Source organism: Mustelus asterias, chromosome 2, assembly GCF_964213995.1.
Source record: "Mustelus asterias chromosome 2, sMusAst1.hap1.1, whole genome shotgun sequence".
Lineage (NCBI taxonomy): Eukaryota > Metazoa > Chordata > Chondrichthyes > Carcharhiniformes > Triakidae > Mustelus > Mustelus asterias.
In genome coordinates, this window is record NC_135802.1 from 65269396 (window position 1) to 65292347 (window position 22952).

General features: G+C 41.7%; 1 protein-coding gene across 1 annotated transcript in view; it reads left to right on the forward strand.

The window, feature by feature from the left end:
* The window catches only part of LOC144508500 (contactin-associated protein-like 2), a 1535312-nt gene that overhangs the window by 1354579 nt on the left and 157781 nt on the right, over positions 1-22952 (forward strand). Inside the window, exon 20 of the mRNA XM_078236477.1 lies at positions 19502-19726. Within this exon, the coding sequence (XP_078092603.1) occupies positions 19502-19726 (225 nt within the window). The remainder of the gene's footprint in view (positions 1-19501; positions 19727-22952) is intronic.

Consider the following 22952-nt stretch of genomic DNA (forward strand, 5'->3'; position numbering starts at 1 on the left):
TGTTAGCTTAACTAGGAAATTGCCAATAATTGATAAACTACAAAGCTGTTTTACATGTTAAGATTGCATTCTCAGATATTGGAATTCAACCCATATTCATAATTTTGATTTCTGAATTGATAACCTTTTCCAGTAAGAAACTAGACCTTCTGTCTTGTTACAGAGCAAAAGAGCAGCCGAGGGTGACTGACCACATCCTCTGGCATTTCTATCATTTTTGTGTGAAAACAGTTTAGTTTCTGACTGGTACCTCCTCCTTCTCGAGCATGAGATTTGTAACTCTATCGAGTTATCTAACTGGGAGCACCCTATCATTGTCTGATTGTCTTTTGCATGAACATGATATTTTACATGCAGGGAGTAAGATATGATTCATTTTATTTGCTCAACATTGTCTTCAATGTTATGTCATTCCCATCACGGCATATAATGAGCGAGTAACCATCATCTAGCTGAAGAGGCCAGGTTTTCCCAACCTAACCTCATAAATTAGACTCCTAATCCTGAGCACGGTCAAGAATTAAAATCATGGGCCCTGGTGATTCTCCTTTTTGCAGGCACCTTATTCCACAACTCTCCCCCTCACATCTTTCGCAATTGGGATTGGGAACCATAGTCACATTGGGGTCAAGCTGTTTCATATCGGTTCAGCAAAACTTCTTGATTTTTGTACTCTATTTATAAAGTCCATTGAAAGCTCAGATTTCAGTATGATACACTTTACAATCACACCCTTGTCAGACAATTACACCCAACTTAATTGTTTGTGTTGTGTAATCAGTTGTGTTTCTCTGAATCTGGCCCTGTGCTAAATCTGGACAGCAACATCCAAAAAATTTGAACCTCAAAAGCACCACAAACAACAATCCCACATATAAATGAGAACATCTTGAACTAGCAATGTCATATTCTGTTGGTGCATGACTCCTGGTTTCACTTCCAAGTGTAAAAATGGCAAAACCTTCCAGGAAATTAGCACCAACCAATTCACCTGCAATAATATGCTTTATCTATCCACACAAATGGGCTTTGTTAGCAGAAAAAATACACTTTGCATTGAGTGTTAAGTGTCTTCTAATTTTAATTTGAAACTAACCACACTGACAAATACCCAGCATGGAGCATAGAATAGGAGAGCAAAGTTCTGCAGATGTTGAAAATCTGAAATATAAACAGAAAATTCAGGAAACACTCAGCAGGCCAGGTATCATCTGTGGAAAGAGAAACATCGTAAATGCTTCAGGCCCCTGAACTGCATTAGTTCTGATGAATGTCCTCTGACCTCTGTTTCTCTCTGCACAGATGCTACGAGACGTGTTGAGCATTTCCAATACTTTCAGTTTCGACTGGAGTAAAAAAATCAACATTTTCCCCGCCCGACATAAAACAATCAGACTTTTTGTGAGCCTCTTATTTGTGTTCACCTCGGGCCACACTACAAGCTAGCCTCAGTGGAATCCATATGAAAATGGAGGTCAGAAGCAAGTTGCTTTTTAGCCTGAGGTTTCCTCCTCTCCCCACCAGACCAAGGTGTGAGTGTATGTGTATGTGGATGTCCAGTTCATTTCCCGTCTCAGGGTTTTCACACACCTTTATTCATAGACACACTCTCTCACTCTTGCTCTCACTCAGCCACACTCTCACTCTCTCTCTCTCTCCTTACAGCAGAAACAGAGACATCTATGGAGGAAGTACAGTATGAGCCTATATTGGAGGAGGAAATTGGTAAAATTTCCATCCCCTCCACCAATCCAGCCCCATTCTGGCTAAGGATACCAGGACATTCTCCTGGGTTTCAGGAACATGTATGAATCTGCCTTCTAATGGCATTGTCCCTACTATTGGAACTGTACCTTGTGTTTTTAAAGCCCTGGCACCACAGCCCCAACTGGAGACAAATACAGATCAGTGAATTAGGGAACATTAGCGTGTGTCACCATGGAGTCCTAGGCCAGGCAACAGTAAAATGAGCTAGGGAATACAGAAACAATCCAATAACTGGATAGCCATCAATTATTGCTTGGGAACTTGCCTCAGAATATCGATGAGATGGAGCTCAAAGTATTTTTCACATGATATTAAACTATGGAAGAACTAGTGGCCGGAGAGGTGAGGCACTAGAGAGTTACCTCTTAGCTTGTGCTCCACAGACTCCAGCTACTCTGAAGAAAGAAGAGTGAAAATTAATGAATCAGCACTTGACAAAGACAAGGTCCAAACAGACATCCACAAAGTAGCAAGGTGGGATTGGAAAATCTGGTGTGTCCTTTTACTTGGCTAATGACTGCTGATGTTCAGAACAATAGTCGTCATTGGCCAATTAGCCTGTCAATCAGGGTTGTCTAACTGCCAGATTGGATGCTTTGTTCATTGACTATCCAGATTGGCAGGTTACTTGGCCAATGAACCCGGGCCCCCAAGAGGCACCCGCCCCAGTGATTAGGACAGTCTGCACCACCACCCTCCAGGACCCTGATCCTGATGATAATTGACTTGCTTGCACTGGGGATGACCTACATTTTCACACTAGAAAGGATGGTTTCTAAGTTCAGCACAAAACCCTGTGCCAAGTTTGATGGGGAGGTGATGGCCTAATGGTATTATCACGAGACTATTAATCCAGAAACTCAGCTAATGTTCTGGGGACCCGGGTTCAATTCCTGCCATGGCAGCTGGTGGAATTTGAGTTCAATAAAAAAATCTGGAATTAAGAATCTACTGATGACCATGAAACATAGTCAATTGTCAGAAAAGCCCATGTGGTCACTGATTTCCTTCAGGAAAGGAAATCTGCTGTCCTTACCTGGCCTGGCCTACATGTGACTCCAGAGCCACAACAATGTGGTTGACATCAACTGCCCTCAGGCAATTAGTGATGGGCAATAAATGCTGGTCAGCTCCCCAAGTGCAGATCCTGCCCCCTAAGCTAACCTCTAGTATGTACATAGTGTCTGCATCTGAGCTGGTGTCTGTGAGTGTGGGATTGAATGACAATATTCCTTCATCATTTTCTTCTCGTTCTTCCATTTCTTGCTTTTCCACCACTGTTTGACAGGTGGAGGTTCTTGGGTATCTACATAGAATTATATAGGATTATAGGTTTGAATGTCATAGAAATAGGCCATTCAATGCAACCAGACAGTGCCAGTGGACATTGATGGGCAATAAATGCTGCCCTTGCCGGTTCTTTCATAACTCATAAACAAATATCACAACAGATTCAAACTGAGTAAGAAATCGAAGATTTATTTAAAGTGGTACTTTGTAATCTTTGGGCAATTTCTGTAAATATTGCCTGGTATACTGCTTAATAGCTTCAAAAATGTAATCTGGCATAAATCTCTGTTCATGACTTTCCTCACCTCTTGTAACACATACAGTGAATTCAGTAACAATGCTCGTCCACGGAGTGACTGGGCTCATGGAACAATCTAAAAATTACCATTTGTTTCCCAGTAGGTGGTCTGAGGGTAGCAATCTCAGCCAGGGATCTTTTCTACACATCAATCAGCACAAGCATGTTTTGTTTGTCTTGCTCAGATTTCAGTTCTCATAATCTCGTGATAGTGTCATTGCATCATAATATTGAAATGCATGCAAGCAACATATCTTTCTGGGCAAAGCTTTCATATGCTTAAGTCAAACTTTATTTTTGATTTTGAAATTACGTTAAATTATTTCATAGGATCATAGAATCCCTACAGTGCAGAAGGAGGCCATTCGGCCCATCGAGTCTGCACCGACCACAATCCCACCCAGGCCCTACCCCCACATATTTACCCGCTAATCCCTCTAACCTACGCATCTCAGGACTCTAAGGGGCAATTTTTAACCTGGCCAATCAACCTAACCCGCACATCTTTGGACTGTGGGAGGAAACCGGAGCACCCGGAGGAAACCCACGCAGACATGAGGAGAATGTGCAAACTCCACACAGACAGTGACCCGAGCCGGGAATTGAACCCGGGACCCTGGAGCTGTGAAGCAGCAGTGCTAACTACTGTGCTACCGTGCCGCCCCTTTAATTAAAGAGAAACATCTTGACTACTTGTATTTTATGAGAAAATGTGTCACTTAATTGTTTAAAGGTGATGTTACCCAATTTGTCACCTCCTGCTGTTCTTGACTTTACTTTGCTTGAGATTTTTCAAACGCTTGTTGCAGGAAAAGGTTGTTCTACTGACAGGACTAAATCCCCAGCATGGCTCAACCATTCTAGTTTTCATTTACCAAGCACGGTAGGCAGATCTTAATTAACATCTTTGCAACAGCAAGGTCACTTTAAAACCATCACTCTGTTTTCCATTTCCGTGAAAGTGCTGCCAATTTAACAACATATGATACTAAGAAGGTAGCACCAAGAAAAATTAGTTAACTTATCCAATTTGAATTGTCATCCATATCCTGTTTAGAAAAATATGTATCTCTTAATTTTTATCTTTTATTCCAAAACTGTTCCATATTGCATCAGAATTAATCTTTTTTTGTGAATTATTCAACTGAATCAGTATTCACAGCTGTCTCTCTTTCAAAGATCTGGCCTTGCCATAAATTTTGTTAGATATTCTACTTCTAACATATTAAATATAAACAGATGAATTAGGAGCAGGAGTAGGCTACTGAAAACATTACTGTCCCCCACACTAAATACAGACCTGAACATATTTAGTGGACAACTGGTTCAACAATCTATTGCCAAAACTGGCTGGCCTTCGTAAAGCATTTGTGTCCTCCTCTCCATTGCTGAACCTGCTCACTATTCAAAGCTCATTCAGAAATGCAAAGATAATCCCAGCTTCTCCTCCACCTCAAACCATCTTCTTTAACTACCATCCCCTGCATCTTGCACCTCACCTCGAACACCTGAGGAGATCATGGGCTTTTTTGTCACAACAGTGAAGGTCTGCAGTTCAGCTGCGTCTCCCTTCTCTTGGCCAACCAGGCCAAACTTCCCCTCATATTTCCTGCTGTCCTAACCCCGAACTCGAGTTTTTCTCTAGATTCCATCCCATCTCCTGCCTTACCCTCTGCAAGCACAACTTCTCCAGAAGACCCTCCTTATCTTTATCTTATTCTGACCAAACGTTTGACTACTCAATTCTCTTCCTTTGCCACATATTGTTAATGCTTCCCTCTCCGGAATGCCCTTGCAAATACCACCCCCTCTGCAAGCGTCTTTCCTCTTCAAAGGCCTTGAACATATTGTTGCCTCCCAAATCCATGTCCATCCTTCCCACAATTCCATATCAGATTTCTGGTCCCCATAACAGTATTGAAGCAGCCCTAATCAAAGTCACAAAATACATTCTTTCTGAATATGACCACAGTAAACTATCCCTCCTCATCTTACTTGACCGATCTGCAGTTTTTGACACAGTTGACTGCATGATCCTCCAATGTCTCTACTCCATTATCCAGCTGGATGAAACTGCTCTTGCTTTGTACCACTCTTATCTATCTAATCACAGCCAGAAAATCACCACAATGTTTTCTTTTCCCACTCCCATACCATTACTTCTGAAGTTCCCCAAGAATCTATCCATGGCTCCATTCTACTTCACATCAAAGGTGCTCTGCTTCAGCGATATCATCTGAAAACACAGCATCAAGTTCCACATGTATGTGGAAGATCAATGTTTTCTCTAAAATAGCAACCTGAAAGTTTCCACCTAGCCACATATCAATTGTTCCTTTTAAGTTACCCTGTATGCACAGCCACACACAAACTTTAAAGGGGCCACACACTTAAACATTTTTTGTTAAAAATTTAATGAAAATGTCACTCAGCTCTATCTCAGCACCAAGTCTCTGGACCTTCAACTGTCTCTGATTTGTCACACTGTACTTCATAAAATGTTGGATGAGCAGAAATTCCTTCCAACCTGTCTTTCTTTTGGGGACCATGAATAGGATTCAATTTGAATTTGGTTTTTGGAGAAAACAAGTAGATGGATTTGGGTCTGCCCCTTCCACTCTGAACATTGGCTTTGTAATTTAACTTTTTTTAAATATTGGAAAGGCTGAAGACGTAACCTTTAATTCCTCTCAAACTCTTTTCTGTAGTCACTTTTTCTATCTATGGCAACAGTTTGAAGTTGAACTGAACTGTTCACAACCTTATTGTTGTGCTTTACCCCAACTTGAGCTTCTGACTACATAAGGCTGCCTAATACCACCTCCATAATATCGCTCAACTTCAAACCTGCTCCAGCCCATCAACTATGCCTTTATTACCTCTCGACTTGACTCTTCCAATGTTGTACTGATAGCCTCTCATCATCCAGCTTACATAAAGTTGTGCTCATCCAAAACTCTACTGCCGAACTTATAATTCACAACATGCCTTGATGACTCAGCACCTCAGTACCTACTCTAGTGTCCTCTTCCTGTTGGGGAACACTTCAGCGGTCACGGTCATTCGGCCTCTGATCTTCGGGTAAGCATTCTCCAAGGCGGCCTTCACGACACACAACAGCGCAGAGTCGCTGAGCAGAAACTGATAGCCAAGTTCCGCACACATGAGGACAGCCTCAACCGGGATCTTGGGTTCATGTCACGACTTGCCTGGACTTGCAAAATCTCACTAACTGTCCTGTCCGGAGACAATACACATCTCTTTAACCTGAGCTTAACGCTCTCTCCACTCACATTGTCTGTACCTTTAAGACTTGATTACCTGTAAAGACTCGTATTCCAATCATTATTTTGTAAATTGAGTTTGTGTCTTTATATGCCCTGTTTGTGAATAGAACTCCCACTCACCTGATGAAGGGGCAGCGCTCCAAAAGCTAGTGGCTTTTGCTACCAAAAAAAACCTGTTGGATTTAACCTGGTGTCGTGAGACTTCTTACTGTGTTTACCCCAGTCCAACGCCGGCATCTCCACATCATTGCTATGTCCTCCCATAGTCCAATATTGTTCTTGGAGCATTTTGTTATTGGAACATGGGAACATCGGATTTAGGAGCAGGAGAAGGTCATTTGGCCCATCGAGCCTGCCCTGCCAAACGAGTAGATCATGGCTGATCTGATTGTGATCTCAACTTCACTTTATGTCTGCTCCTGATAAACCTTGACTCTGTTCTGTTTTTACTTTCAGGATCATTTCTGTTTGTAGCAATAGAATATGCTCCAATTATCCCCAAGATGGTAATTAAGTGTAGCTGCTTGAACTCCCAGAGTCGTGATGACAGCTTGGAGTCCTGTTCTCAGCTGAGTAATACCAGTTCTGTGTGGCGGAACATTTGGCAAGAACAATGCAAAGCTGAAAAGAAACTTGGTCACCTCAAGTTTTGCAATTCAATTCAGCATTCAGTATTGTTGAACTAATAATTGCATCTAGCAGTTCAAGTAGCAGGCATTCATTATCTATAAACCGCCTCAATAACCAAATGTAACTCTGAACCAAAAATTAAATACTTGAAGTGCATAACTTTACAATTCCTTTTCAGATGAAATAATAATCAAGAACATAAAAGTGTAAAAAAAACTTTTACAGCAACAATGCCACAATTAAAAGAAAAATGTATACTTTACTTCACAAATATACAATGTGTCCAGAGATAATAAATCCTTCAATTTACTTACTCCACATATAATCCTGGCCAGAATAGAGGCAACAACGGCCAAGTCTATTGCAGCACATCATGTAAATCCTGCTCAAATGACATTTGTGCATTTAAATCTCTGGCAAGTAGAACTTTAACGTGCAGAAGTGGAGTTTCCAAAATCCCTCCCTCAGTCTCACAGGGCTCCAGCTGCACATCACAAAACAGTTGATATGGATTTAAAAATGAATGTAGAATGGTTTGATTTGGCTTCATTTCAACCGTGCAAAATGCTGATCCTGCTGTAGATTTTCCATGTGGAACAACCTGCGAATGTCATCATGGTAGATCATTAATATCAGAATGAAATTCACTGTGGGATAAATTTGTAGATCTTATTTAGAACTATAATTTGTTTACATGCAAATGTTGTGTTAGTAACTGATTATGGGATCAGTGGGTTATAGGTATATTAGATAAAACATACTGGGTTTAAATTCCAGATCATCCATTTTTCATTGAGGAACAGTTTCAGGAGGCGACAATATAAAGTAAGTGCTCCAAGTTTAGTATGATGCTGAATCAGGGAACAATCAAGGAAGCAGAGTGATCAGACTTGGGATCATGGGCAACAGGCTTGAAATCAAAAGATCAGACTGAGGATCATGCGCCTTGGACTTGGCATCAAACAATAGAATCAGTTGAGGCATTATTCTCATGGTTAAGCAATGTACATCATACCTTAACAATCTACATCATCACAAAGGAATCTTTATATAACTTTACAATTAAAAATTTGTTAAATAAGAATATTGTAATCAAGTGATGTGAAATTCTGTTAGTGAATGGACTGACTAAACATTTTTTTAAATTTGTTCAAGGGAAGTGAGCACTGCTGGCTAGGCCAGCATTTGTAGCCCATTCCTAATTGCACCTGATTGCGTGGTGGTGTGCTGCCTTCATGAGCCATTGGACTCCATGTCACGTAGGCACACTCATAGTGCTGCTATGGAGGAAGTTCCAGAATATCTCCCCAGCAACAGTGAAGGAATGGGAACATAGTTTCAAGTCAGGATGATGGGTATCTTGGCAGGGAACTTGAATGCTGTGGTGGTCCCAAGCATCTGTTGCTCTTGTCCTGCTAGGTAGCAGAGTTTATGGGTTTGAAGAGTGATGTTGAAGGAGCCTTGGCAAGTTGCTGCACTGCATTTTGTTGATGGTACAAATTGCTGTCACTGTGTGCTGGTGATGGGGGGAATGAATATCTAATGTGGATGGGGTTTTGATCAAGCAGACATTGTCTTGGGTGATGCTGAGCTTCTTGGATGTTGTTTGAGCTGCATTAATGCAGGCAAATGGAGAGCATTCCATCTTTGGGGGATCAGGAGCTGACTTAATCTCTGCAGAATTCCATGCTTCTGATCTGTTTCTGGAGCTCAATATTTATGATGCCTGGTCTAGTTATGTTTCTAGTCAATTATAACATCTCACAAGCCAGCAGCGCACCCCCCCCCCCCCCCCCACCCCACCTCACACCCCATTGTCAGATGTTGGTGGTGGGAATTTCAGCAATTCTCTCTCGTTGAGCATGGTTAGTGCTTGGTACTTGTGTGGTAAGAATATTGCTAGCCACTTATCAGCCCAAGCCAAAATGTTGACTGGAATTCCCTGGACTCCCACACCCCGCCAACGCTGCCAGCAAGAGCAGAGAATTTGACACTCAGTTGAATCTCTATTCACAGTCGCAGGACCGCAGAATCCCAGCCACGGCTGAGGTCAGAGAGTTCTGGCCATTGACTCGATCTTGGTGCATATGGACACAGACTGCTTCATTATCTGAGGAGTCACAAATGGTGCTGAACATTGTGCAATAATCAGCAAACATCACCACTTTGGACCGTATGGCAAAGGAAGATCATTGATGAAGTAACTAATGGACCGAGGTCACTTACTCTGAAGCATTGACCTGGGACTGAGATGACCAGCCTTCAACAAACACAAACATCTTCATTTTTGCGAGGTGTGACTCCAACCCATGGAGAGTTTCTTCCTAATTCCCATTGACTTTGATTTGTCTTGATGTCAAGGGCAAAAGGGCTCACCCCAAAACTGCAATTCAGCTTTTTTGTCGATGTTTGGAACAAGGCTGTAGTGAGGTCAGGAGCTGATTGGCCTTGATGGAAACTTTAGTGAACATCAGTGAGCGGGTTATTGCTGTCTCTAAGGGCCTGATTGTACCATTTTTATTCTAAGTGCTGAATCTGGGCGCAATTCAGATCCGACTTGGAAATCTGTTCTCAGGCGCCCCCATACGCACTCAGCCTGAAAAAAAGATCGTGGGTCCGAATCGCATTGTAGGCGGGGCTTAGCGCACCCGACACGATCGGAGCTCTGAACTGTGCATGCGCAGTTGGAAAAAAATTTGAAAAAGCACACCCATGTCAGATCGCACCCGAGCCACAGAAAGCGGAGAAAGTGGCCCGGGAGCGATGGCCCCCATAGACATCACTGTCCCCCTTATCGATCCCCCCCCCCGCTACCCAGACCGATCGCGGCCCCCTGCCCCCTTCACCCCCACCGATCGCCCACAAAGTGGCAGCGGACCCCCCCTTCCCATCCCCCGTCCCCCCCCACCAGTGATCCATCTGCCCTCCCCCCCCACCAGTGAGCGATCGGGCCTTCACCCCCCCCCCACCCCACCAGAGATACATCCCACCCGCCTCCCTCCTCCGCCCCCCCAAGCCAGAGAACGATCTGGCCTCACTCCCCTACCCCCCCCCCCCACAGGTACATCTGACCCACCTCCTTCTCCCTCCCCCGCAACCAGACAATGATTGGGCTTCCCTCCTCCTCTCCCCCAACCAGACAATGATCGGGCCTCCCTCCTTCCCCCCAACCAGACAATGATCGGGCCTCCCTCCTCCCACCAACCAGACAATGATCGGGCCTCCCTCCTCCCTCCCCCCTCCACCAGAGAATGATCTGACCCGCCTCCCTACTCCCCCACCACCACCGATCTGAGTCAGAGTTGGAACCTCTGAACTCACCTCTTCAGCAGCTGGAGCGCCTGAAACAGACTTTTATTCAGCAGGTCCATTTCGGCGCGATTCCGGATTGGCGAACGCAGTGGCAAAGGGGGAAATGCTGATAAAGTTGGGCGGGCAGATCGCGTGAATGGCCTTACACCCGACTTTACCACATTTTCGCGCCCGAGTGGTAAAATCGGGCTCTAAGTGTCACTTGATAGCACTGTCAGTGAGCCCTTCCATCACTTTGCAGACAATTGGGAGTTAACTAACGGGGCAGTAATTGGTCGGATTTGAGTTGTCCTGCTTTTTGTGGACTGGATATAGCTGGATAATTTTTCACATTGTCAGGTGGATGCCATTGTTGTGGCATTACTGGAACAGTTTGGCTAGGACGTGGCTAGTTATGGAGCACAAGTCTTCAGTACCGCAGCTGGGATGTTGTACCTCCAGCTTTTTCTTGATATGTGGGGTGAATGAAGACTGGGGTCCACAGGAGGAGGCCAAGATCAAACACCCAATCAGCACTTCTGGCTGAAGGTGATCGCAAATGTTTCAGCTTTGTCTTTTGCACTGACGTGCTGGGTTCCATCATTATTGAGGATGGAGATTTTGAGCTTCGCCCTCCAGTTAATCAATTAATTGTCCATTACCATTCATAACTAGATGTGGCAGAACTGCAGAGCTTTGATGTGATCCTTTGATTGTGGAACCTCAAAGCTATATCAATTGCATGCTGCTTCTGCTGTTTAACATGCATGTGGCCATGTGTTGCAAATTCACTAGTTTGGCATTTCACTTTTAGGTATGCTTTTCTTGGCATGCTCTCCTGCACTCCTCATTGAACCAGTCTGCGCATCATTGTGATTGTAATAAAGTTTGACAGCCAGTCCAAGATTTTCCATGTGGGAATGATGTTCAATAATGTTAATTATTAATTAAAGTAAAATTCTTTGCCTTCTTTACATATTTTAAAAATAAACAGAATTCCCATGGCATCATGATAAGTTGAAGGATCTGCTGTTTTAAATGGGCAAGAGCATTAAACTGTATTATTTTGCTGCTAAAGTGGAGTAGTGTATTAGAGGAGTTGGGATTCTGTACTTGGAAGGCCAAAGGCCTAGAACTTTGGCTGTCCCTGTCCAATTGTTAGACATTAAATGGCCTTCAATGCCTCCATTGTGGCAGGTAGATGTGCGATAGAAATGATTTGCTGCTGTTGTAGCCTTTGGGAAGAAAATAGAACCAGACTAAAGTGTTTCTGCTGTAATAATCTCAGAACATTAATCATATGTGCACAGGTATGGTGCATTTTTAAAAACAAATTCCAGAAGGCATCACGTTGGTACTGTTTTAGCAATCATCCTCAAAATTTACTTTTAAATTAGTTTTAAATTAGTGTCTTCACTCCCATACACTGTTCTCTACCCTTTGGAGAATAGTGGAAGAAAGATTCCCAAGCTTATTGTCAGCCTATTGACTCATGTTATGAACATAGCTCCTGTGGCCAACAAGTCCTGGTGTTGGACTTGAAGTGGAGATGCCGGCGTTGGACTGGGGTAAACACAGTAAGAAGTTTAACAACACCAGGTTAAAGTCCAACAGGTTTATTTGGTAGCAAATGCCACTTGGCATTTGCTACCAAATAAACCTGTTGGACTTTAACCTGGTGTTGTTAAACTTCTTACTGTGTTGGACTTGAACCCAGAGCTTCTGCTCCAGTGGTAGAGGCATTACCACTGAACCACAAGGCCTCCTGTTTAAGTGAGTTGATCAGAAGATACCATAAAATAGATGGGTGTCCTCAGCCTTTGGGTTGGGTTGGAGTAGGAAAGTATATCTCTTTGGGGAACCAGTCATTTGGATCCTCATCCCTTAATTACTTGATGGTAGAATTACATGTCAAAAGTAGTGGAGAAAGAGAGAACTGTGGTAGTAAAACATCTTGTGATTCAACTGAAGGCAGCAATGATCCTTTGTTTTCGCCATAGCTGATCTAAGTTCTGTCAAATCGGCTGTAGCTTTTCTCATCGGAATAAAAACAATCATTAAAATGACATTTTAAAAGAGAAAAACTGAAGCATACTGTGATTAAAGTCTGTAATTAGTGTTCAAATAATAACTACAATTGTTAAGGCCATATATCTGAACACAATAGTAGATAGTTTCTAATTAATAATATATGTTCTTTTTTTCCACATGCAGAGCTCCTCATCAGTAGCAATATGTTTTGCATTAAAGACATGTTTCGCATGATTTTTTTCACGCAATATTTTAAGTGACACAATCAAAAACCAGTCAAGGTTCTCCTGGTAGGTCATAGAGTTACTAAGTTAATGGGTTTCCATTAGAGAAGGGATAGAGTTGTTATAATTGGCTTGAGTGCTATCTAGTTAGATGGAGAAAAACTGTCGAGATTCCTGTTCCTGATTACAATCCAGTGACAGATCCGACGGGTATGTAGATGTCGGATGAGGTTTTATTGTGCACCAGATAGTTTTGCTAACAATCACCATAAGTGAGTTGATCACGTGAAGATTTGCCATTTGGACGAGACACAGAATAGTGACAAGTCCAAAGAATTATGCTGTAACACAAAGATCAGAGAGAGAAGAGAAAGGGAGATGTGAGAGGCTCTACAATAATAATGTGATGATGATGGTACAATTGATACAGATATATACACTTTTTTGTTTTTATGGGGCATGTTTAAAAATTCAGCATATGCTATAGGCAGTCAGTATGTCTGGCAGGAATACAACTCAGATTTTAGGAGAGTGGGATAATTATTCATTGTTAAGTAGAGTTAACTTTATTTCTGATTAGAGTGATTGACAGGGTCATGTCATGATGTGGTTTATGTGCCGAGCTTGGTCTTTAGCCGAAAGAAAATGCTTTTGCAGAAAGCAATTTAGTTTGCAGCTGAAGCCCGGTTGAAGTTAGAAGGATTTTTCAGCTTCTGGAATTCTACCTCTCTCTGAAAATTTCAAGACAAGTCTAGCAAGTTAGGGGTCAGTTAACTGGGATGGCTGGGCAGCTAGTTCATGATGCAGAATTGCTAACAGCGTGGGTTTAATTCCCATATTGGCGGAGGTTATTCATGAAGTCCCACCTTCTCAACCTTATCCCTCACCTGAGAGGTGGTGATCCTCAGGTTAAATCACTCAGCTCTCCCCTTCAAAGGGGAGAGCAGCCGATGGTCATCTGGGACTATGGTGACTTTACAGTGTAAAAGTGGGTGACATGGTGGCACAGTGGTTGACACAGTGGTTATCACTGCTGCTTCACGGCGCCAGGGACCCAGGTTCAATTCCGGCCTTGGGTGACTATCTGTGTGGAGTTTGCACGTTCTCCCTGTGTCTGCATGGGTTTCACCCGGGTGCTTCAGTTTCCTCCCACTGTCCAAAGATATGCAAGTTAGGTGGATGGTCCATGCTAAATTGCTCTTTAGTTTCCCAAGATGTGATGGTTAGGGGGATTAATGGAGTAAGTACATGGGGTTACAGGCATTGCGCTGGGTTGAATGCTTTGTTGGAGAGTCGGTGCCGGCTCGATGGGCCGAATGGCCTCCTTTCACACTGTAGAGATTCTATGATTGAATTATTCTATGACTTGTGGTTGTTAATTGTACTTAAAGTTGCATTTAAGTATGTAAGAGGAATGTTGCTTATTTGGTACTGGAATTGATAAGAGGCCTATTTAACAGTCTGACAGCTGCCACCCTGTGGGGCACCAGTGCTTCAGGCAGGTCTGGAAATCTTCCCATGCTCACCACAATCAGAGTGATGGTCTGGCTGTCGAGGCCACTTTTTATTTTATTTTTGGAAGTTTGGAGAGAGGGCCCTTACATTTCATTGTGCCTTCTCCCTTGTTCACTTTCCTTTGCATCCTGCTGTTGCTTTCAAGCTAGAAGACATTTAATTGGCTTTCTACTTAGAGGGTCCATCCGTCCTTATTTGGAAGTGAGCCCACACTCTGGCCATTAATTGCTGCTCCAGGGAAAATCACAATGAATGATTGCTTCCCACAAATTGTGTGCTTCTGATCCACATTTGAGTCTGACAGCAAGGTGTAGAAGCTCACGCAAAAAACCCAGCCATTATGGCATCAATTGTTTGGTACCATGGAGCAGCATTGCCTAAAAAAATGCAAAATGATCCATTGTGAAAGAATCGTATAATATACTCTTCAATCTTTGATTCGGAGACATTTGTTTTAAAGTTTAATCTTTATTTATTAGTGTCACAAGTAGGCTTACGTTACTGCAATGAAGTTACTGTGAAAATCCCCTACTCGCCACACTCCGGCGCCTGTTCAGGTTCACTGAGGGAGAATTTAGCCTGGCCAATGCACCTAAGCAGCACATCTTTCGGACTGTGGGAGGAAACCAGTGCACCCGAAGGAAACCCACGCAGACACGGGGAGAATGTGCAAACTCCACACAAATAGTGACCCAAGCTGGGAATCGTACCCAGGTCCCTGGTGCTGTGAGGCACTGGTGCTGACCACTGTGCCACCATGGGTTGACATACACATTTGTTGGATGATTTTAAAAAAACATTCCTTGGACAGTATCTGACAATGAAGAATTTTCATCCATCATCTGGCAGTCTCTCTCTATGTTGTACCTTTCCCACATTTATATACTAAGATATATACTGAACTCATTGACCTACAACTCCTTTGGATGGAGAAAATTAGTCAATGACTCATATTCCAAACAATTGTAGGAAAATTGATGAGCACTTTAATAGTGCCTTGACATTTATCTGTACCCAGTGTTGTCTTACAAATCCAGCACACCAGCTACAGCACAGCCATTTTAACTTAATTTGCAGTTGTCACCTAAGGTGAAACTGCTATGTTGCTGGATGATGTATAATGAAGTACAGCTATAATGAGATCTCATTTTAATTTTAATTAAGCATGCAGGTATCCATAAATCACATAAATTGACCATAACTAAAGCAAAAGAGGTCATTATCTTGTGGTACAAATCAAACAAAATTATGATAAATTGGAACAATGCCCAGTACAGACATCTCCATTTTCAAAAATGTAATTCTGATATTAGATCCGACCATGAATTGATCCGCGATCTACTGGGACCTATTCAGCTGCATAACTGAATAATAGCAGATTGAAGTCAATAAGGAATTATTCATATTTCTAATATTTTTACATTACGAGAACGAGTACTATTATATAGATAAAAGCAAAATACAGAGCACAGCTAATATTTGCTGAATGAGATGCCAGATATAAATCACAGGAAAGCAATGCAGTGCTGAAGGATATCTTTTGTTACCAGATCTCAATTAGGGCAGAAATTATGATGCTGTAATTGACATCAGTGCTCTCAAGCCAGGAAGAAAGGAATAAGCACGGAAGGATACAAAATGTGCGGTAATTAATTCAAAGGTTTTCAAAAATTAAAATATTAATTGATATTGTTTGATTGTCAGATCAACATTTACGAGTGGAATTCAGTTTAATTTAGGTGTACTGACACCATTATGATTTTTACAAGAGTCAAGATAAATCCCACAGTCAGGGATCAAGACCTCACACTGTATATTTTTATAATATATGTAAAATATTTTCTCATTGCTATTTCTATTTTTTTTAACTGAACAAAGACCTTTAAAATGGCTGAAAGGGTGTCTGTCTATGACTCTGGGACAGAAGAAGCCACTTGTAAGTTTCAGGAAAACCCACACCTCATTATCTCTGAAGAGTCACTGAAGACCACCTATGTACTGTGTAGCCCAACTTAGGATGCCAGAAGGTAATGGATTGACTGCAAAGACAACCTTCCTTTCAATTCCTAACAGCTAGACCTTTAACAGTCCTCAGAATTCAGACAATGGATGTATATCCTTTGTCAAAAATGGTCGAGAGGTGGGAATCATGTGTCATGAACCTCTGGCTTGTGGAACAAGTAATATAACATAGCTCAGTCTGCTGTTTACCATCCAACAAGCAGGCTCACAGACAAGGAGCTCTACCTAGCTGGAACACCTGCCATGTCACCCTCTACACTGATTCTGTTAGAAATCCTGCACCATTACCTATAAAACAGGTTCATCTCTGCATGCCTATCTCATTGTGTGAAGTCAACACCACCAGAAAAATGAATTACACTGACCTCTGTGAAGGAACAGCTCATTTGGTTCTGTATTCTGGAACCAACGTGTTTCACCACGTGAAACAATATTTATTTTCTCGGTGGTCTCTGTACTGTAAAACTTTTTTTTCCCAATCCTTCTCTTTACTGTCTGAGTCTGGAAGCGACATTGCGACCCTCCTTTCATATTTTGAGTGTGTGTAATAAACTACTAACCCTTTTTAGTTCATCCTATCTCAAGTTTGCTGTGGGGCTTTTCATAGAAAATTGGATCAGATCTAAAGCAAAATGTTGGGAAATTCACCACCGTTTATAAAGAGGGAAAAAAATCAAACCCCTTTCAGATGGGTGGCGAGAGGAGAAATTAGTGCTGTTTAAATTAACCCCCTCCTGCCTGTAAGACCAAAAATGCTTGGATTTTCACATGCAATTTACTACTACAACATGCATTTGAGTATAAATGTTGAGCTCTGAATTTTCATGGGTAAGGGAGAGGATCTCTGGCTTAGCCAAAGTGTTGCTGGAACATCGATTCCAGAAATCCTACCCCTAAACCGGGGCCCAACATTTGGGTGTGGGGATAGAGGGAAATTGTAGCAGATTGTGGTTTGCACATCTGTGACTGACAGGGGCAGCTGTAAAAGTGCAGTTGCCTTCAAACAGATGTAATTTTCACGAGTGGAATGTCCGAATTAAAACTTGAAGACTTTACACTATTCAGGAGAAGGCCTAAAATTATCAATGTTCTTTGAAAAGTTAGGATAATCTTTTGTAAAGCTGAGGTAACCTTTCAGAAAAGTCTAGGGACTCCTTTTGTAGAGGTACGGTGAACTTTGGGAGAGGTCATGTGCCCTTTGGATTATTACAAGTTGACCTGAATAAAATGTGGATAAACTCATTGAAACTGTCAAGCTGTCAGGCCTTTAAATCCCCTTGGGATAGTAAAGCTGACAAAGCATTTAAATCACCTAGGAGCTGTCAAGCTATCAAGGATTTTAAATCTCCTGCCTTTTAAATGAAAAATGTCTGCATTTTTTCAAAAAAGTTAGTGTTTGCTTTTTCACTTTGTTTATTAACATAAGCCTGAAGTCCATTATTATAGGATTAGAGCTTCATGATTAATTTCACAACCTGTCATTTTCACAATAGGGTGCTTTTCAGTCCACAGTTTGACTAAGAACGCATAATGCTGTGAGATTATGAATACAAATGCTACTTTTTATTAGAGATTAAATTCTTGAATAAAATTTTGTTTTTACATGGGATTAAGTAGTTGAAGGAATTTAGATGGTAGTGAATGGGTTTTAATCAATGAGAGTATTGTTTTAAATAGACACTTACAACTTTATTTCACTTTAGCAAGGGCCCTGAGCTCTGGCCATTGTGCATACAGGGTGAATTGACATGGAACGTGTAAGTGCAAATGCCAGTGGATGGAGGGGCATAGGTTGGCAGTATTTGGCAGAAGGGCTCAACAGGCCATGGGAATTGATCAAGGTTCATAGGTTGGCATAGGTGCTATTAAAAGGCATAGGTTGACAAGGATGGCATGAGGGACCGTGGGGATGGATGGGTAACATGGGGCATAGGCAGTATGTGGGATGTGTGAGGGCTAGATGGCTTTTTTTGTTTTAATTATTTTTCCTTAGAAGTGGCGGAGTATCAAGGTCAGCCTTTCACAAAACCGGCTGTTCCTTGTGGTTGTCTCCCCACTTGTTTTGAGGTGGGGTGATCTGACTCCCGTTAAAGCCCGCTCCTCTGAAATAAAAATCTGAATGTCTGGAGCAGGAGCTTTTTGTCAGGAATCGTGTTTGCAGAGCCAGGAATTTTCCCAAATCAGTGATCCTGACACAAAAGCAAAAATTCAGGCCTGCGCTTAATAGAATAGAACCTTCAACTTGAACAATTCAAATTGTCTGCTGTTGAAAAGGTTGTGACAGGTTTGTGCCTCCAGTCATCACTACATGGGCAGATTTTCTTCTTATTGCATTGGAGTGTGACAGATAATAGGGCACACTGCATAGATCAAACTCAGAGCGGCTCTGTTATGTATTTGTGATCCATTCTGCTCAATGTTGTTTCGCCCAACTGATCCTTTATATCCAAATGCAAAAGGGAAAATATGCCCTGGTGTTTGTGCCTTTTCCTGGCAGATGAAACAGTGTCAGGCTTACAGGATGCTATAGCTGATCTTCACTTTAGTGCTGCAGGTGTATTCAATTAGTTGCCACATATCTAAGCCCATTTTTTGTAGCTATGTGATTAATATGTGTGACCTTCCTGGCAGTCTACAGATCGGATATCTAATCTAGATTATTGGCTTCTATAGTAGCCACATAGCTATTTGTCCAACTTCCACATTAGTCTTGTAACGCAAAAGGTCTGCAATATGGAGCTCTGGAGGGCAATGAACCCAGTCTGTCTGTTTCCATATGAACGAAGAAGCCATTTGTAACCTTTATGCCTGTCGTTCGTGGAATCACTGTTGGCTTTGTGACTTTTGCTTTGGAGCTCCTCTTCAATAAAAAAGAGACCTCTTGCGTTGCTTTAGGAGCTACGGGACTAAGCAGTCAACATGAGCATAAACCTAAACTCATTATCTGTGTTTAACCCCTGTCATCTAATGAGCTGCTCAAGTAAGAGCTGTCAGTAGTACAGGAACTACAAAGTACAATCACAGTATTTGTCATTGCACTGTTAACCATATGGATTCTGTATCTGTAGTAGAATGCCGATGATCTTTGTTTCCTCTGAGAGTGAATTATTTTCATGAAGTTCTTGCTAATATCAATCACTTTGCAGATGTCGGTGGGTTCTTTGAGGCTGGGACCTGGATACGTTACAGCTTCCAGTCATCTGAGGACAGTCCGAAAGACTTCAAGAGTTCATCACAACCAGCAAACTCCAACCTTACTTTGACCAAAGAGGATCTGGTTTTCAGTTTCAGCACTACCAACACTCCCAGCATCCTCTTGTACATCAGCACCTACTCACCGGATTACATGGCTGTGATTCTGAAACATAATGGTAAGGTATCCTACTTCATATCACCGCTTATAATTTTAAAACAAATAAACCACAGGTGCCACATGTGCAATTTGAGAATTATGGAACACATTCCTTACCTTGATATTTGTTAATTCTGTTTTGAACATGTAATATTCAAAAGCTATGACCAGCTATATATGACTTCGACTCTAAACTTACATTGTGGGATATGTCTTCGTAGAAACATTTGCATGTTTAAAGTCAATGTATAAATATCCTCATTAAACAATATCTTGGAGTCAGCTGAATATCTGACTTGTCCAAAACTCATCCAAATATTGAAGATTCTCGAACGTAAACCACTGAGAAATTCACACATTTCTGTTTTCCAGTATGGAATGCGCACTGTTTCCTTGTATGAACTCAATTCACATGTCTAAGTCCAGGGAATCTATACATAAGTTGACAAAATCAAGGCTTGGGCATCGCCAAATGTGCACATAAGTAATAGTGAAATATAACCAGGTAAAACAGTATAGTATGTCTTCTTAGAGTATGGTAATCTTCCTGTTGTTTGTTCAGGCAGAATCGCCCTACATATCAGAGGTGGTAAGCCCGAGATGTGAATGCTTCCCTCAATGCAATTCAATTTTAGAAGGCATTGAGTGCTGAACATTTCAACATATATCCTCATGTCCAGCCTCCACGATATTTCATTCCAGAGCAAATCGAAATGGAGAAACTTGCAAAGTGCTGGTCACCAAGTCCAATATCATATATCAAACTCATCACAGATTGTTGAATTCAAGGGTCCCAGTTTGGTTAAAAGGTATGTCCAGCATGAGGCTGATTTCCCCTCCATTGTATTCAGTGACAGGTTGGACTAGGTCCGAGGCCTAACCTTCGCAACCCCAGTTAGTTCTCAGATATATCAAATAGAAAATTAGTAAAAGCTGATCAACAGTTTTAAAAACACCATTGACATGCAAACAGCCTAACAGTATGTAGTTATATTGAACACACATTGTGTACATGTGTTAGTTTCAACCTAATTTGCAGATATGCTCAACGTTCCATCACTTATATAGCGAATGTTGTGGCAAAGAGTACAGGACCTTTACTCCCATGTCCTGTGAAGAATTTGTGGATATGTATCAGCACCCTTTGTTGTTAAATTGTTCCCCCTCCTCCACCCCCTATTTATGCTGATAATCTTCTTGCCCTACTCCTGCCCCAACTCATAGCTTATCTCGCAATTTGCTCTCGTAAACTATCACCCCCAGTTCCTATTGGAAACCTTTTCAGTCCTATCATCTCTAGTTCACACTGATGCTTCTACTCTACCCTTCCCAATTTATTTTGGCATTCCTCTCCATTTAATTGGCACAGGTACTGTTCTCCAATTTCCTAGGTCCTATTAGCAACTTTATGCACTTGTTTTTGTCCCATGGTTTGGGATAGTACTTTTCTTCTTACAATTTCTGCTGGAACCTTTCCCCTCCTCATCCTTTCACTCCACCAACTTCATGCTAATTTTAAATTTTTTTTACTCTATCCTTAAAGTTACAAAACCAATGCTCAGAATTGACTGGGCAAACCCAAATCCATTCTAGCTTGCTCCAAAAACCAAATTCAAATTGTTCCCACAAGAGAAACAAACAAGATCCAAGCTGACAAGAAAAGGCATTGCGCCCATCTTGGGCTTGATCTGATACTTGATCTTAGCCAAAAAGTCAAGAAGTGACCACTTCATGCTCATACTCTCTTCACCCCCATCCCAGAATCTAGTCACACTAGAATTTTTCTCCTCTCTCTCCTCCCTACTCCTACTTTTTAATTCAGACTGACAGCCTTTTGCCAGGGACACCTTGCACCCATTAAATGATGTTGTTGCCTCAGGGAATTGAACTTTGCTGCATTCTTTGGGCAGAATTTCCCAATTTCACAAACTTGTTGTAAAACTGGAATTTGCTGTAGCTCCCAACTCAGGTTCAGGCATCAATGAAATGTATTTATACAGGCAGATAGGCCTCTTTCATTCAGAGTTGCTTCCAGTTAGCACCTTTGATTCCTTTAGTGTGTTGCACTGCTTGATATTCAAGCATGGCAACAGAAGCCATGAGGCAGGAGCCAAGAGTAGAGCAGCACTATTTCAACTAATCTCCAGTGCCCATGGGGCAACTTTGAAGTGCAGTTTGAACGCTCACTGACTCTCATCTGGAAATACTGGCATGCAAAATATTCCCCTGCAATTCCCCTGAATAGGAAGAAAATATTAGTGATGACTTTGATCTGGAGTATGGTGCTGCATGATGCTGGAATATGCACACTGGAGAAAGAGGAGATCAGACTTCTGGAGAACTTCGAGATGTGGGTTTGAAAAAAGCAAAGTGAATAGGCAAGACAAGTAATGAACTGATGTGGACAATGACATAAGAAGAATGTAATTAAATGGATCAGAAAGAGGCAAATTCATTGGGTTGCGTATGTGCCCAATGGGATATTGTAAGACGCAATAAGAAGACGGATTAAAAGAAAAAGACCGAAGGGAGAAAAAGAAGGGAATCTTTTGGGCCACCTGTAGGGTGGAAATTGTATGGAGAACTTAAGAAAGTAATGCAAGATCTAGTGGTTTGGAGAAGAGAGAATTATGCCAGAGTCTGCAGATCACTGACGATGTGGATGACAATTTATGCAGTCCTCAATTCATTTTCACTTTCAAACCTCAATAAACTCTTTTCTCCTTAAATATCTATGTTCAAGAGAGGCTTTAAACTGAGGAGAGTCCATTCAGCTGCAACGTAGATGTATGGTCTCATGGCAGAAGCAAATGAGGTGATGAATGGTCTTTTCTCCAATGCATTTGTATATTGTTTTGACCAGATTATATAAACTTTGCTGGGAACTAAAATTTGAGTGAAGGGATGCTACACACAGCACTAACAGGAGAATCAAAGATCATTGTGTAGGTTCTCAGTTGGTTAGCCACAATTTAGTCTCATCTATTTGTTGATCATCTGAGACAGAAGCCAGAAGGCAGTTTGGTTTACCGGCAAAGTAATAATAAGATATTGACCAATCTGTCAATTCTTGTTTTTAAAGGGCCTCAGGGTTCTTGAGCTGTGAATGTTCTGATTCACTGAAGGTACAAAGGAACTGTAGTAAGTGGGGAAGGCTTAGCAAATAATAACTATTTCAATGTTGAACTTGCTTTGTAGCTTTTAAAAGTGCAAAAGAAGTAATTATAATACATGCAGAAAATGAC